General features: G+C 46.0%; 1 protein-coding gene across 3 annotated transcripts in view; it reads left to right on the top strand.

The window, feature by feature from the left end:
* ARHGAP44 (Rho GTPase activating protein 44) overlaps positions 1-15,734 on the top strand; it is a 155,428-nt gene that overhangs the window by 70,007 nt on the left and 69,687 nt on the right. For all 3 annotated transcript variants that reach the window (XM_032616274.1, XM_032616275.1, XM_032616273.1), the window contains exons 2-3: positions 9,876-9,915; positions 10,293-10,397. In XM_032616274.1, coding sequence (XP_032472165.1) covers positions 9,876-9,915; positions 10,293-10,397 — 145 coding nt within the window. The remainder of the gene's footprint in view (positions 1-9,875; positions 9,916-10,292; positions 10,398-15,734) is intronic.

Below are 15,734 nucleotides of genomic sequence, written 5' to 3'. Positions count from 1 at the left end.
AAGAACGAAGGTAAAGTTCAATAAAGTTATTACAATTAAAATTAATTATTAAAAAAAATTTTTTTTTTTTTTTTAAAAAAAAACCATGGACGGATAGAGCCCTAGGACAAATGGTGGAAGCAAGAGTATACAGACAAGATCTCACACAGAAGCATACACGCACACATTCACAAAAAGAGGAAAAGGGAAAAAAATCACAGATCTCGCTCCTAAATTCCCCCTCTTCAATTTGGGATCACTCCCTGTCTATTCAGGTATTCCACAATGCAGGGCACATCAAGTTGATTGTGGAGCTTCAATCCGCCGCCTCCGCGGCTGCCGGGAGAGACCTCCCCCTCTCCTCCCTGCTCTCACAGCTCACAGGAGCTCAGCTTTGTACCCGGCCCTGCCCCTGCGCGCAGATCGCTGGAGGGCGTCTGTTTTTTTGCTCAGACAGGACGGGGTTAAAGGAGCCGCTGATTCGGGAGCTCCGGCTCACTCAGGCCGGGGGTTGGGGGATGGGGGAAGGCGGGGCACTGCGTGCGGGGCGGGCCTGCGGCGGCAGAGGCGGCGTGACGCTGCGGCAGAGGCCGGCGTGACGCAGCACCGGCCTGAGACCCGCCGTGCCTACTCCCGGGGAAGTTGTCCCTGGATCCCGGGAACCTGGCAGTGGCGGCCTGCACAGGCTCCGCGGACGAGGGGCGCGGAGAGTGACCTGTGCTCGCACACAGCCCCCCTGGTGGCGGCAGCAGCAGCCCCAGCGTCTCCCGCCCGTCTCTGGGCTCCGCGGTTTCAGCCGCGGCTCGCGCCCGTCTCTGGGGTTCGCGCTTTTAGCCGCGGCTCGCGCCCGTCTCTGGAGTTCCTTTAAGCAGCGCTCTTAAACCCCTCTCCTCGCGCACCAGGAAACAAAGAGGGAAGAAAAAGTCTCTTGCCTCTTCGGCCGGTGCAGGCTTTTCCCCGAACTCCCGGCTAGTCGTGGCGCACCAACCCCTTCAGGCTATGCTCAAGCCGCCAACTCCAGTCCTCTCCCTGCGCTCCGTCCAAAACCGAAACCCGAGCCTCAGCTCGCAGCCCCGCCCGCCCCGGCGGGTGAGCAGACAAGCCTCTCGGGTTGGTGAGTGCCGGTCGGCACTGATCGTCTGTGCAGGAATCTCCCCGCTTTGCCCTCCGCACCCGTCGCTGTGCACCACTCCGCGGTCCCGAAGCTCCCCCCTCTGCCTCCCGCAGTCTCCGCCCGCGGAGGGGCTTCCTAGTGTGTGGAAACTTTTCCTCCTTCACAGCTCCCTCCCACTGATGCAGGTGCCGTCCTTATTCTTTTGTCTCTGTTTTTTCTTTTTTCTTTTGCCCTACCCAGGTACGTGGGGAGTTTCTTGCCTTTTGGGAGCTCTGAGGTCTTCTGCCAGCCTTCAGTAGGTGTTCTGTAGGAGTTGTTCCACGTGTAGATGTATTTCTGGTGTATCCGTGAGGAGGAAGGCGATTTCCACGTCTTACTCTTCCGCCATCTTCCCGCCGCTCCCTCTCGCTTAATTTATCAGTACCTTTACATGTCAAATATATGTCATCATTTTTCATACTTACGTGAAAGTCCATCCATTTAAACAATCCCTTTGGATTTGAGGGAAGATCCTTGGATTTTTTCCAATATATCCATATACTGAAGAGCTGGAAACAAAAGATTAAGTATAAACGTAGACCTCCATAGAGCAATGCTGTGGTGACCTTTCTTACAGTTAAATCTTTATCTACATCCTCAGTTATTTCTTCAGGATGAGTTCCTCCATTTAAGTTACTTTGAGAAAGGTTTTCTATATTTTCAGGCTTTTAAAATATATTGCCAAATTGCCTTCAAGAAAGATCGTACCGGGCTTCCCTGGTGGCGCAGTGGTTGGGAGTCCGCCTGCCGAGGCAGGGGACACGGGCTCGTGCCCCGGTCCGGGATGATCCCACATGCCGCGGAGCGGGTGGGCCCGTGAGCCACGGCCGCTGAGCCTGCGCGTCCGGCGCCTGTGCCCCGCAACGGGAGAGGCCACAACAGTGAGAGGCCCGCGTACTGCAAAAAAAAAAGAAAGATCGTACCATTTCATGCTTCCACCAGCTGTGGTGAGCACACCTGTCTTCCATGCCTTCAGCAACCTTGTCCCTTAAAAATCAAAATAATAGGTGGATGCGGTTTTTTAAAAAATCAAGTTGTAGAGAAGGACTTATAATGGAAAGGTATCAGCCGCCTTACCCTGATTCCTCTCCCAGCCCTGCTCTCTGGAGACAATTACTTTTAATGACTTCTGTATTCAATTCCTCTGTCATTTAGCCCCCCATCTTTTTTTTTTTTTTTTTTTTTTTTTTTTTTTTTTTTTTTTTGTGGTATGTGGGCCTCTCACTGTTGTGGCCTCTCCTGTTGTAGAGCACAGGCTCCGGACGCGCAGGCTCAGCGGCCATGGCTCACGGGCCCAGCCACTCCACGGCATGTGGGATCTTCCCGAACCGGGGCACGAACCCGTGTCGCCTGCATCGGCAGGCAGACTCTCAACCACTGCGCCACCAGGGAAGCCCAGCCCCCCATCTTTAAATAATACGCTTGTCCTGTTGGTTCTCTCTCATATACCCACAAACACATAATTTACTTCCTGTTGGGGAGATGGGGTTTTGATTCTATTATACCACTTGCCTTCCCCTCCATACCTATTTTTTCAATAGTTGTAACAAAGAGCGTTTTACTTCTTATGTTTAAACCTCTCTGCAGTTGCCACAGATGGTACAGTTTCTCTTGGCTGGCTTTACTGAGCATTATTCACCTCTCTCAACTGTTTGCTTCTCCCTCTTTCTTTCCTTTCTTTCCCATTTTTCCTTTCCCTTTTTTTCTCTCTCTCTTTTTCACATCTTGAAGATTGATAAAATTTACATTCATTCTCTCATCATCATAATTATGTCTTCTGTGCTTTGTTCATGGGTTGATTCTAAAAGTTCAACAGTCAACTAAGTACTTCTTCTGTAGCTACTTAAATGTTGTTCATTGCAGAGCCAAGTAATATGTCAATAATAGTTCATGCTCTGTGGTTCCAACATAAAGATATCTACCCAGATAAAGGAGACTTTGCCTAGTGCCAAGGTTAAATAAATACTCTTTTCTTACGTTCTACAGATGATTCAATCATGCATCACTTTACTTTGATTCATATTTGTTTGTTTTTTGATTCATATTTGAATCCTATCTTTCTTGGGTACTTTTCCTGGAATGTCTTTGGGATTATCTTGCTTTTTTTCTATTGGGAGAATCATATGCCTTCGTACCTTCCAGCTTACTCATTTCATCTATTATTTTGTTTGCTCTCTTCATCTTAGAGGCCACTGAATTCCAATTTGTATTTATTGCTCTCCGAGCCTCCTGCGGGTCTGACATCCTGGGATTTCCTCTTGGCTGGTCTCAGGTTTATTTCTGTCATTTCTTACTGGATTAAAGTTTTATCCTTATTTTTTCTGGAGTGCATCCTCAAGGGGTTTTCTCAGAAAGAGAGGTAACGTCCTTTTCTATTTCTAAAAATGATTTTATTTTGCCTCTATACTTGACTGATAAGTTATCATAATTTTTTTTCTTTTTGGATTGAAATGAATTTTCACTCAGAACTTTGGAATTGCTCCATTAGAGTCTAGCATCAATTATTGCTGATAAATTCTGCTGCTGGTCTGATTGTGGCAGCTTGACAGCTCCCTCCTCTTGGAAGGGGCCAGAATGAAGAGCGGGAGATGCCTGGGCATAGAACAGTGGGGACAGTTTGGAGGACCTTGAAGAGATAAATTTGTTGACTCAGTAGGATTTTCCAAAGCAGAGATTCTTAGATTTTATTCCATGCACCAGTGTTTCTTAACACGCGTTGGAGTCACCTGGAGGGCATCTTAAAACAGATTTTGGAGCTCACTCCCAGAATTTCTGACTCAGTAGGTCTGGTTGGGGCTGGAGAATTTACATTTCTAACAAGTTTGAAAGTGATGCTGTTGTTGTAGCTCCAGGACTATATTTTGGTATATTGCACTAAGGTGATGACTTAATTCAGAGTAACCTCATTTTCCTGTTTAAAAAAATGGGGATAATAACACCTTCCAGGGTTTTTTTTAAGGAATGAGTGATTGTATTCACTATGTTTTCTGTATCCCAGGTGCTCGGGCATCTGAAGCCTCACTGACTTGGGAGAGACTGCCCCTCCGAGGCCTGGCTAATTCCTAGAAAGAGCAAACAGTTTGCCTGAAAGCACGTCTTTGATATGCAAAGAACCAATTCTGAATCCATACCTCCACCCACCTCTTTTCAGGCTCCTGTAGTCTGGACAGTATCCTCCTGCCCCTAAATCACTCCAGGGCCAAGTGCTGGACTATTAGGGCCCTCCCCACCATAGCCCAGAGCCCACCAAAATTACTCAAATTATCCCACTTTAAACCTGCTCAGCGTCCTTGCTTTGTCAACCCATCCTTCTTGTGGAAACCACAGTAAAGAGTGTTGCCCACACTGTCCCCTAGCTCTCTCTGCCTCTTGACCTGCCCTGGTGTATCCTTGTGTGTCCCTGCATGGTGTGCCATGCCTCCTGATTCTAGGAACCTGTAAGCGTAAGTTTCTTCATGACAGTTCCACATCTGCATGTCTTATCTACCTGATTGAAACAAATCTCAGGTACATTTTTAAACAGTGGTATAAAGCTTGTAAAGCACTTAGCAGAGCACCTCTTTGGCATTAGGTAAAAGGGACATTTTAGGAAGAATATCTAAAGGCAGTGTGAATGATGAATGGGAAGATGCTGGAGACGGGGACATCCATAGGACCCAGCCTGAGAGTCTGCAAATAGAAAGAGAGCAACAGGTGCTGAAAATATTAGTGATAGACAAATTGAGAGCATTGGACAACTTCTTGGGTGTTGTAACTTGGTGACTTACTGTCTGAAATGTTTTGTAATGAGACTATTTCTGCGTTAAAGGCAGCCTCACTGTTTCCTTCCGTGACTTCTGTAATGACAGCTGCGAGTCCTCATTGTTTGGCTCTCAGTCCAACCAAGTGTCTTTCTGTGATGAGGCCAGAACTCCAAGGTAGCAGTCTCCAAGATGTTCTGTAGTGAATATTACCTTCATCTTCATGTTTCCTAAACTATAGTCAGCACTCAGGGTGTAGTCGTTAACTGGTGTTATGTGAAATATATTTTTATAGATTTGGGAAATGACGAGTTAGCCAAAATTAAGCCATTTAAATTTCCTACAGGACTTCTCAGAGCGTTTAATATTTTAATGAAGCTCTGTTAATGGAGAATATAGCCTTCAGTGTTTGCTAACTTATTTGTCCACAGAACCTTTTTCTTCAGGGTGTCTAATGAGTCTATCTTTTCCTGGAACACATTCTGGGAAATGCTGCTGTGACCTGACAAGCTAATGTATGACACTGCTGACAATCAAGATTTTTGTGGGTGGCAGTGATTGTTCTTCTAAAGCCCATCAGGAGAACAGTGCACAGTTTTTAGATCCATTTGCCAAGGCTCTGTTTTGCTTTAGTCTATTGGTGTAAAAAATAAAACGAAAAGACATAACTTGTACCCAGATGTCACCTACACGGTGCCTATCATCCTGTAGAATGACTCATCCTCTGAAAATAGTAGTGTTCATTGTCTTGATAGTGAACAATGCTCTTTCATTTACAAAGATGAGGCCCAAAATACCAGGCTTCCTAAAATTAGCGTCACTTGTTAGCCCACCTCCTTCCTCGGGTCAGTCATTTTTATTTTATTTCATTTTTTAAATTTTTATTTAATTTTTATTTTTGGCTGCGTTGGGTCTTCGTTGCTGTGTGCGGGCTTCCTCTAGTTGCGGCGAGCAGGGGCTACTCTTCGTTGCGGTGTGCGAGCTTCTCATTGCGGTGGCTTCTCTTGTTGTGGAGCACAGGCTCTAGGCGCACAGGCTTCAGTAGTTGTGGCACACGAGCTCAATAGCTGTGGCTCGCAAGCTCTAGAGTACAGGCTCAGTAGTTGTGGCGCACAGGCTTAGTTGCTCCGCGGCATGTGTGATCTTCCCTGACCAGGGCTCGAACCCGTGTCCCCCACATTGGCAGGCGGATTCTTAACCACTGCACCACCAGGGAAGCCCCAAAGCTTTTAATTTAGATGAAGTCTAATGTATCCCGTTTTTTGTTTGTTTTGCGGATTATCCTTTTGATGTTGTTTCTAAGAACTCATCGCCTCACTGAAGGTCAAAGATATTTTCTCATGTTTTCTTCAAAAGTTTTATAGTCTCATGTTTTGTATTTAGGTCCGTGAGCCATTATGAGTGAATTTTTGTGCATGATGTGAAGCATGGGTCAAAGTTCATAGTTTTGCATATGAATATCCAATTGTACCAGCACAATTTGTTAGAAAGACTCTTCTTCCTCCTTTGCATCTTTGTCAGAAATCAGTTGCTTACATCTGTCTAGGTCCATTTTCCTTATTCTGTCCCACTGATCTGTTTTTCTGCCCTTTCACTACCATATTTGTGTGTGTGTGTGTGTGTGTGTGTGTGTGGTACGTGGGCCTCTCACTGTTGTGGCCTCTCCCGTTGCAGCGGATGTGCAGGCTCAGCGGCATGTGGGATCTTCCTGGATCAGGGCACGAACCCGCGTCCCCTGCATCGTCAGGCGGACCCTCAACCACTGCGCCACCAGGGAAGCCCACTACCATATTCTTTTGATAACTTAGTTTTATAGTAAGTCTTAAAACTGGGTAGTGAGTACTACAAATTTATTCTTTCTAAAAATTGTTTTAGGTTTTCTACTTCCTTTGCAGTTTCATGTCAATTTTAGAATCAGTCTGTATCTACAACAAATCCTGTTGAAATTTTGATTGGGATTGCATTTAATCATGACTATTTTTCTGAGTATTGACATCTTTATTAGGTTGAGTCTTCCAATCCACAGACACAGTATTTCTCCCTTTATTTAGATCTTTTTTTTATTATTTTGTGGTTTTCAACAGATACATTCTTTGCATATATTTATAAATTGATACCTAAGTATTTTATTTTTTAAAGCAGTTGTTAATAGTATTTTATTTTTAGTCTCAGTATTAATGTATTCATTACTAGTGTATAGAAATAAAATTTACTTTTGTATGTTTACCTTATGTCCTGCAACCTTGCTGAACTCATTTATTAGCTCTAGGAATTTTTTTTTTTTTTTGGTAGATTCCTTGGCATTTTCTACATAGACAAGCATGTCATCTGGAAATAGGGACATTTTTATTTGTTCCTTTCGTATCTATATGTTTTTTATTTCCTTTTCTTGCCTTATTGCACTGATTCAAACTTCCAGCACTATGCTGAATGAATGTTGAGTACAGACATACTTGTCTTGATCCCAGGCTTAGGGGGGAAAGCATCTAGTCTTTCACCATTAAGCATAATGTTAATTACAGGGTTGGTTTTTTTTTTTTTTTTTTTCTCGCAGATTTATTTATCAATTTGAGGAAGTTCTCTTCTGTCTCTTCTGTGTGTTCTGAGAGTTTTCACCAAGAATGGGTGTTGAATTTTGTCAAATGCTCTTTCTACATCGATTAATATGATCATGTAGTTTTTCTTCTTTGATCTATTAATATGGTAAATTACATTGATTGATTAAAAAACCCCTGGAATAGTATCCCTGGACTAAACCTAGGTTGGTCATGGTGAAAAATTCTTTTTATAGGTTGTTGAATTATATTTGGTAATATTTTGTTAAGGATTTTTGCATCTATATCATGAGGAATATTGGTCTATAGTTAGCTTTCTTTATTACTGTTCTTTGTCTGGTTTTGGTATCAAAGGAATGCTAGCTTCATAAAATGAACAGTTAAATTCTGTTGGTTAATTGAATTGTTGTGTTCTTACTTATTCTTGCTGATTTGTTTTCTATCTAGCTGGTCTGTGAGCTGTTGAGAGAGGGGATATTGAAGTCTTTATGTGGATTTGTCTGTTTTTCCTTTCAGTTCTGTCAGTTTTTGCTTCACATATTTTTGCAGCTTTGTTTAGTGCACACACATTTAAGATTGCTACATCTTCTTGGTGGATTGATCCTTTTATCATTATATTATGCTCCTCTATGTTTCTGGTCATTTTCTTTATTCTGAATCTACTTTCTCTAACATTAATATAGCCACTTTTGCTTTCTTTTGATAAATGTTTGCATGATATCTTTTCCTACCCTTTTACCTTCAGCCTGCCTGTGTCATATTTGAAGTGAGATTCTCATAGATTGCATGTTTTCGATTCACTCTGTCAGTCTATCTTTTAATTGGCATATTTAGGCCATTTACATTTAATATAATTATGACTATGTTAAGGCTTAAGTCTGCCATTTAATTTTTTGTTTTATGTTTGTTCTTTCTGTTTTTTATTGTTTTGTGTTCTTTTTAAAAATTAATTAATTAAATTTATTTATTTCTTTTTGGCTGTGTTGGGTCTTGGTTGCTGCACGTGGGCTTTCTCTAGTTGTGGTGAGCGGGGGCTACTCTTCGTTGTGGTGCACAGGTTTCTCATTGTGGTGGCTTCTCGTTGCGGAGCATGGGCTCTAGGCACGTGGGCTTCAGTAGTTGTAGCACGCGGGCTTCAGTAGTTCTGGCTGGCGGGCTCTAGAGTGCAGGCTCAGTAGTTGTGGCACACAGGCTTAGTTGCTCCACGGCATGTGGAATCTTCCCAGACCAGGGATCGAACCCGTGTCCCCTGCATTGGCAGGCGGATTCTTAACCACTGCGCCACCCAGGCAAGTCCCTTGTGTTCTTTTTCTTTCCTTTCTGTGGGTTAGTTTATATTTTGATTTATCTGTTGTGTTTTTGAGTGTATCTCTTTGTGCTTTGCTCCAAGAAGATTTGCATTCTCCTCTGATGTGAGACAGGGGTTGCTAACAGGTTGGGACACTCCAGCTGGCATCCAAGTTCTTTCCCTGAATGTGTTAACCCCTGGTTCCAGCCCCTCACTTTCTGGGTGGGGTGGGGGGGCTCACAGTGGTGACCGGATCTCAGTGGTGGCATTTGCATTTGTCAGCAGGACTCAGTGCTGTCTCCGTGTTTGCTGTTGATCTCTGCTCAGATTTTCAAGCTACTTTTGCTTGTTTGTTTGGGGGAGACCAAGGGGGATGGGTAGGGGAACCTACTTAATTCTATTACTTGGAAAAAAATAATCTGGAGACAGAAGAAGTGTGTTTGTTGTGCTTTATCCAGTTTCCATGCTGTAGCAGCAGGACTCCTCAGACCATCTTGTTTACCATGTTTTTGCTGGAATGCTGGTTCCTTGAGGTTCCAGTAAATTCCAGTACTGTCTATATGCTCTCTTGTTAGAAATAGCTGCTGTTGATGCAAACTTGTGTATATAGGATGGATAAAGAACAAGGTCCTACTGTAGAGCACAGGGAACTATGTTCGATATCCTGGGATAAACCATAATGGAAAAGAAGATGAAAAAGCATATATTGAATATATATGTATAACTGAGTCACTTTGCGGTACAGCAGGAATTAACACAACATTGTAAATCAAGTATACTTTAATAAAATTTTTTAAAAATAGCTGCTATAGGGCTTCCCTGGTGGCGCAGTGGTTGAGAGTCCGCCTGCTGATGCAGGAGACACGGGTTCGTGTCCCGGTCTGGGAAGATCCCACATGCCGCGGAGCGGCTGGACCCGTGAGCCACGGCCGCTGAGCCTGCGCGTCCGGAGCCTGTGCTCCGCAACGGGAGAGGCCACGACAGTGAGAGGCCCGCGTACCGCAAAAAAAAAAAAAAAAAAAAAAAATGCTGCTATTAATGTCTCTGTTTTTCTATCTCTCTATAAGTGGGGAGAGAGTGGAGAGTAATTATGAGACTATATTCCTAGTTTTGTTTTGTTTTGTTTTTTTAACCGATATGTCTCTCCATTTTCTCTTTAGGGCAGAGAAGACTGAAGTTCTGAGCGAAGACCTTCTTCAGGTAAGGTTGTCGCTGGCCTGTAGCTCATAGGTGCCCAAGACACATATTACCTTTCACAGCCGAGCCCTTCCCGATGCTGTCCAGGCTGCTCCACTGCTGCTTATCTGGTCTATTTAGAGACACAGCTTTTATCCTTTATGGTAGCCCCTTGCCTTGTGGACACCAGTCCGGGTGAGGTTTTTCAGGAGACATTTGAAGGCGTTTGATTGCATGGTTAGCAGAGAGTCCCTGAGTCTGTGATTCCCCTCCTGTTCTCCTGTATTGGATGTTGTCTCTGCAGAAACCTGAGTCAGTCTTGTCCCTTGATTGTCCAGACCCCGTGACCCCACTTCTGACCTCCCCTCACCCAGAAGCCCCACCCACTGCTCTGTCCACAGGTGGAGAAGCGGCTGGAGCTGGTGAAGCAGGTCTCCCACAGCACACACAAGAAGCTCACGGCATGTCTGCAGGGCCAGCAAGGGGCGGAGGCCGACAAGCGCTCGGTAAGTGCCCTCCCAGCCCTGGGGGATGTGAAACTCGCCTGCTGACGGACCAGGCGGTGTCTGAGAATTGTCTTGTGGTGTGGCAGTGCCTCGCACCTCGCCGTGCCCTTTAACCTGCCTGAAGCATCCCCTACCCTCACCAGGCAAGATTTGGTCCCCATCCTTGTCTTCCCCAGACAGGGGCAACGCCTGAGGAGAGCAGGGGCGTGCTGAGATCCCACCGTTAGGGAGGCCGTCACCTTTCTCTTACCCCAGCTGTTTGTTCATAGCTTCCATTTGCCTCCGTAGTATCTTAAGATCACATGCAAGATAATTACAGGGCTTCCCTGGTGGCGCAGTGGTTGAGAGTCCGCCTGCCGATGCAGGGGACACGGGTTCGTGCCCCGGTCCGGGAAGATCCCACATGCCGCGGAGCGGCTGGGCCCGTGAGCCATGGCCGCTGAGCCTGCACGTAAGATAATTACACCGTGGTTTTGGAGGTTACAGGTGACCTATAAAGGCTCTTATGAAAATTGTTTTTGCTGTAATGAAGCAATAAAGAGAACCTGCTACGTGGAAGTGCTCCAGGGTCTTTGTCTAGAAGGGCATTAGTACTAAAGGCACTGCATCGTGTGACTCCATCGAATGAGCAGTCCTTGGAGTGAACAGTCGTGAAGATTCGCTTCCCTTTGACCCCTCCACCCCCCGCAAGTCCACCAGAGATGAAAAGCTATTCTTAGCTGTGCACTTGGCTTTGTTACAGGGGAGATGCAATCTAGGGGGTTTCTTTCCTCCTTGAGTTTATGATCGATGTGTTTGGTGTCTGTCTGATTTTCTCTGGCCTGGAGTTCTTGTTCACTTCTCTTCCCGGTGGTCGCCCCGAGCCCCCCAGGGTCTACTGGTCTCGCTTGTATAAGTGATCATGGCATGTGCCCTGATCCTTCCACCATCTCACGCTGCCGGACCAGAACGGCTCCGCTTGCTCTAGCAATCATTCCATTTTCTCTTCCCAGCCCTGGTTTCTTCTTTCTTAATATTCCCAGCAGGAATCACTCACGTGTGGGAGAAATAAAATGTTTACAGCTTTGGAAAGTGTCTATGGAAATACTTCTGTGTCTATCAGGACTTTCAGCAAGGGGAGCCTGACAGTCTAAAGGCAGAGTTTGCAATACTGCTTTCGACATGAAACCCTTTCATCAAGCAAACACGTATATGGGACCCCAGAAGCTGGTCCGTGTGTGGAGCCTGTAGCCAGGCCTGCCTGTGACCCACTTCCGTCCTTTTGTTCCAGAAAGCACTGTTTTTAAAACAAGCGGTCAAGGGACTTCGCTGGCGGTCCAGTGGCTAAGACTCCACGCTTCCACTGCAGGGGGCACAGCTTCGGTCCCTGGTCGGGGAACTAAGATCCCACATGTCTCTCGGCCAAAGATAAAGTAAAATAAAATAACTGGTCAACAGGAATGTATATTTTGGTATCAAGAGTAGCATCTGACTGTTGGCACCAGAGTCTTGAAACTGACCTTTGGTGTTGGTAGGTTGATTACTGCTAGCTTTATTTCTCGAGGATAAGGTCAAGTTCCCCAGATGTATAAGCTTTTAATTGGATTGAGGGTCTTGCGAATTATATAGGAGGCTTTTGGCTCTCCAGGTTTTCTAAAATATCATGAATCGATAGCAAACTTGGGATGTGGCGAGGCCGACAGGTCAGAAGACGATTGGCACTGAGAAGGCAGCTAGTTACTCGCGCTTCCCCAGAGGAGGGGGCACGTGGGCCGCGCGGGGAGCACCGGGATGTCAGGAGGCGCAGGCCACACTGGTGCAGTGATTACCATATGAACCGGACAGCTATTCAGTGGACCTGGAAGAAGTCTGCAGTGGAAATAACTGAGGCATGTACAGATCAGTGATTTCACCGCACAGATGACAGGTGCTTGATTTTGTCCATGATTTCTTTTTTTTTCAGATTTTTTTGATGTGGACCATTTTTAAAGTCTTTATTGAATACGTTACACTATTGCTTCTGTTTTACGTTTTGGTGTTTTGGGCCGTGAGGCACGTGGGATCCTAGCTCCCCGACCAGGGATCAAACCCCCTACGTTGGAAGGCGAAGTCTTAACCACTGGACTGCCAGGGAAGTCCCTGCCCATGATTTCTTGAGCTGAGCAGTCTTTCCTTATTCTCATCTGACTGAATAAATGATCACACTGAAAAGAAATTCAGAGTGACCTTTAAGGACAAGCTAAAGGTGACAGCACTGACACTGATAAAAGTGCTTTTAGGTTAGGGCGCGCGATGTGTGGATTTTCCAGAGACGGGAAGGCGTTTGGCATTTTTGAGCAACGTGAAGGTGGCCCGAGTGACTAGAGATTAGGGAATGACAAGGAGAGGGTATGAGATGGGATGGCAGGGCACCCGGTCTCACCATGGTCAGCATCAGGACTTTCCCCCCAAGATCCGTGGGAGGCCAGCGTGTTATTCAGAAGTAACATGATGAGATTTGTTGGTGATTGTGTGATGAATGGATAAATGGGGTGGGGCTATGGTGGAAGTCAGGATCCATTTAGACAGGTAGGGGCGCAGTCAAGGTGGGACACGATGGGGTCAGTGAAGATGGAGAGAGGTCGGAGATGTGATGGATGTTGGACGTAGGGTACAAGGACTTGGCAATTGAATGGATGTGGAGGTACGAGGAAGGGAGAGGGGTTTCCAGGTCCCTGACTTGAGGACTTGTTGAATCCATGGGAGTTCATGAGATCACCCAGGGAGAAAATACAGGTGAGAAGACAAGGGGCCTTGAATCAAGACCCCTCAGGAACTACAGCATTGGAAGCTCTAACAGGAGGAGGACCTAGCAGAGAAGGGTTGGTACTGTTAATCCACCCATTTGCTCAGATCTACATCCCAGGCATCATCCTTTATCCTTACTTTTCATTCTTTCCCCGTGTGCATTTCAGTAAGTCCTGCTGGCTCTTCCTCCAAAGAATCTCCATTTGCTTTAACGTTCATCAGCCCGGTCCACGCAACAGTCATCTGTTGTCTGAACACAGCAGTGTTCCCTTCGGGGTCTCTGCTCTCCACTCCGACCCCCCCTGACCCTTCATCATCTGGTCTCTACAACTGCCTGAGTGAGTGTTTAAAATGAAATCAGGGGCTTCCCTGGTGGCTCAGTGGTTGAGAGTCCGCCTGCCGATGCAGGGGACACGGGTTCATGCCCCAGTCCAGGAAGATCCCACATGCTGCGGAGCGGCTGGGCCCGTGAGCCGTGGCCGCTGAGCCTGCGCGTCCGGAGCCTGTTCTCCGCAACGGGAGAGGGCACGACAGTGAGAGGCCGGCGTTCCGCAAAAAAAAAAAAAAAAAAAAAAAAAGAAATCAGATGCTTCAGTCCCACCAAAGGATTCCCACTGTAGCACAAAATCCCAGCTTCTTAGCTTGGCCCGTGGTCCCTAATGGTACATCTTCCACCTGCATCTCAGCTCAGCTCTTGCCCCCGCCCACCGTCCGTCCTCCTCTGCCCCCATCATCCTCCTCCAACTGCACTGACCTGTGATTGAACTTGCCTTGTTCATATCCATGCGGAGCCTTCATGTGGGATCTACCCTCCACGTGGAATATTCTTACCCAGCATTTCAGGCCAGCAACTTCCTTTTATTTTATGTTAATTTTATTTAAGTATAGTTGATTTACGATGTATTGATTTCTGCCGTACAGCAGAGTGATTCAGTTATACACGTATATACATTCTTCTTCATATTCTTTTCCATTATGGTTTATCACAGGATATTGGATATAGTTCCCTGTGCTCTACAGTAGGACCTTGTTGTTTATCCATCCTGTATATAATAGTTTGCATCTGCTAACCCCAACCTCCCAATCCATCCCTCCCACTTGGCAACCACAAGTCTGTTCTCTGTGTGAGTCTGTTTCTGTTTCGTAGATAAGTTCATTTGTGTCATATTTTAGATTCCATGTGTAAGTGGTATCATATGGTATTTGTCTTTCTCTGACTTACTTCACTTAGTATGACAATCTCTAGGTCCATCTGTGTTGCTGGAAATGGCATGATTTCCTTCTTTTTATAGCTGCGTAGTATTTGATTGTGTGTGTGTGTGTGTATACCAGACCTTCTTTATCCTTCTTTATCCATGCGTCTGTGGATGGACATTTAGGTTGTTTCCATGTCTTCGCTGTTGTGAATAGTCACACCGGCAACTTCTTACTGTTTGATTCTCAGTTCAGATGTCACCGTCTTGGTGCAGCTTCTCTTACCACCTGATGTGTGTGCTCCCTCCCTCCCCCAGTCACATCCCCCTATTTTATATTCTTCATAGCATGTGTTATCCTCTAAAATTATCCTGCTCATTCATTTGCTTCTGTGTCTGTTCCCATCACCAATATGTGAGCTACGCGGGAGCAGGGATCTTGTCTTCCCATCACGGCTGCATTCTCAATGCCTAGAACGGGGCCTGCCACATGTAGGCAGCGCTAAAAATAGACGTGTCACGACTGGATGGCCCATGCCTATTTTAGGCACAGAACCTGCCCAGCGCATCGTGCCAGTTTGACTCGTTCCTATTCTTTACGGAAGCAATTTAGCGTGATGGCTCCGAGTTTTAAGTGCTGGGATCTGACCCTCCAAGGTGGAAGCCCAGCTCTACTGCTTCCTAATTTTGCCTGACAGTGGGCAAGTCAATTACCTCTCTATGCTTTGGTTTCTTGCCTTGGAAAACAGTAATAACAATGAATTCCTACCCAGTAGGGTTTGCGAGTTAAGTGAGGTAATACACGTAAATGCCTAGCACGGTGCTTGACACGAATACACAGTAAAGAAATAGAAACTGCTACTGTAATTAGGGCCCCGCCTTGAGTCCAGAATCACTGCTGAGAACTGCTGAGCCCCGAGGAGCAAGTCTGCCTGGATTCGCGGACAGTGGACAGCGGTTTTCAGAGATGGAGGGGCGTGTGTGTGTGTGTGTGTGTATGTTTAGGAAACAGAGTGGATATTAGAATAAGACTTTCTGTCTCTGAGTCATCCTACAAACTGTGCTGCTGATGCCTAAGGTAATTTTAGAGAGAACGCTCATCTCAGACAAGTCAGATCGACTACTTCCAAACCCTGGAACGTTCTGTCTCCCCTTCCCTCAACTCTGAAGGATCTCTCGGCACACTAGAATCAGGGAAATGCGTATTTTAATAGCTTCCCTTTGACCCGGAAAACCACTGGTCAGGGCGAAGCTCGCTAAGTAAGGTCTCTTTACCTGGGCGCTAATGGTCCCCGGAATAGTGGGTGATGCTCTCAGCCTAGACCCTTGTCTGCAAGAGAAACACATTTTGGCAGCTTTTCTGGACAGGTGGGCCATT

The sequence above is a fragment of the Phocoena sinus genome, chromosome 20, assembly GCF_008692025.1.
Source record: "Phocoena sinus isolate mPhoSin1 chromosome 20, mPhoSin1.pri, whole genome shotgun sequence".
In the NCBI taxonomy this organism is placed as follows: Eukaryota; Metazoa; Chordata; class Mammalia; order Artiodactyla; family Phocoenidae; genus Phocoena; species Phocoena sinus.
Note: the sequence above shows the minus strand (reverse complement) of the source record. Positions and strands in the feature narration are given on the sequence as shown.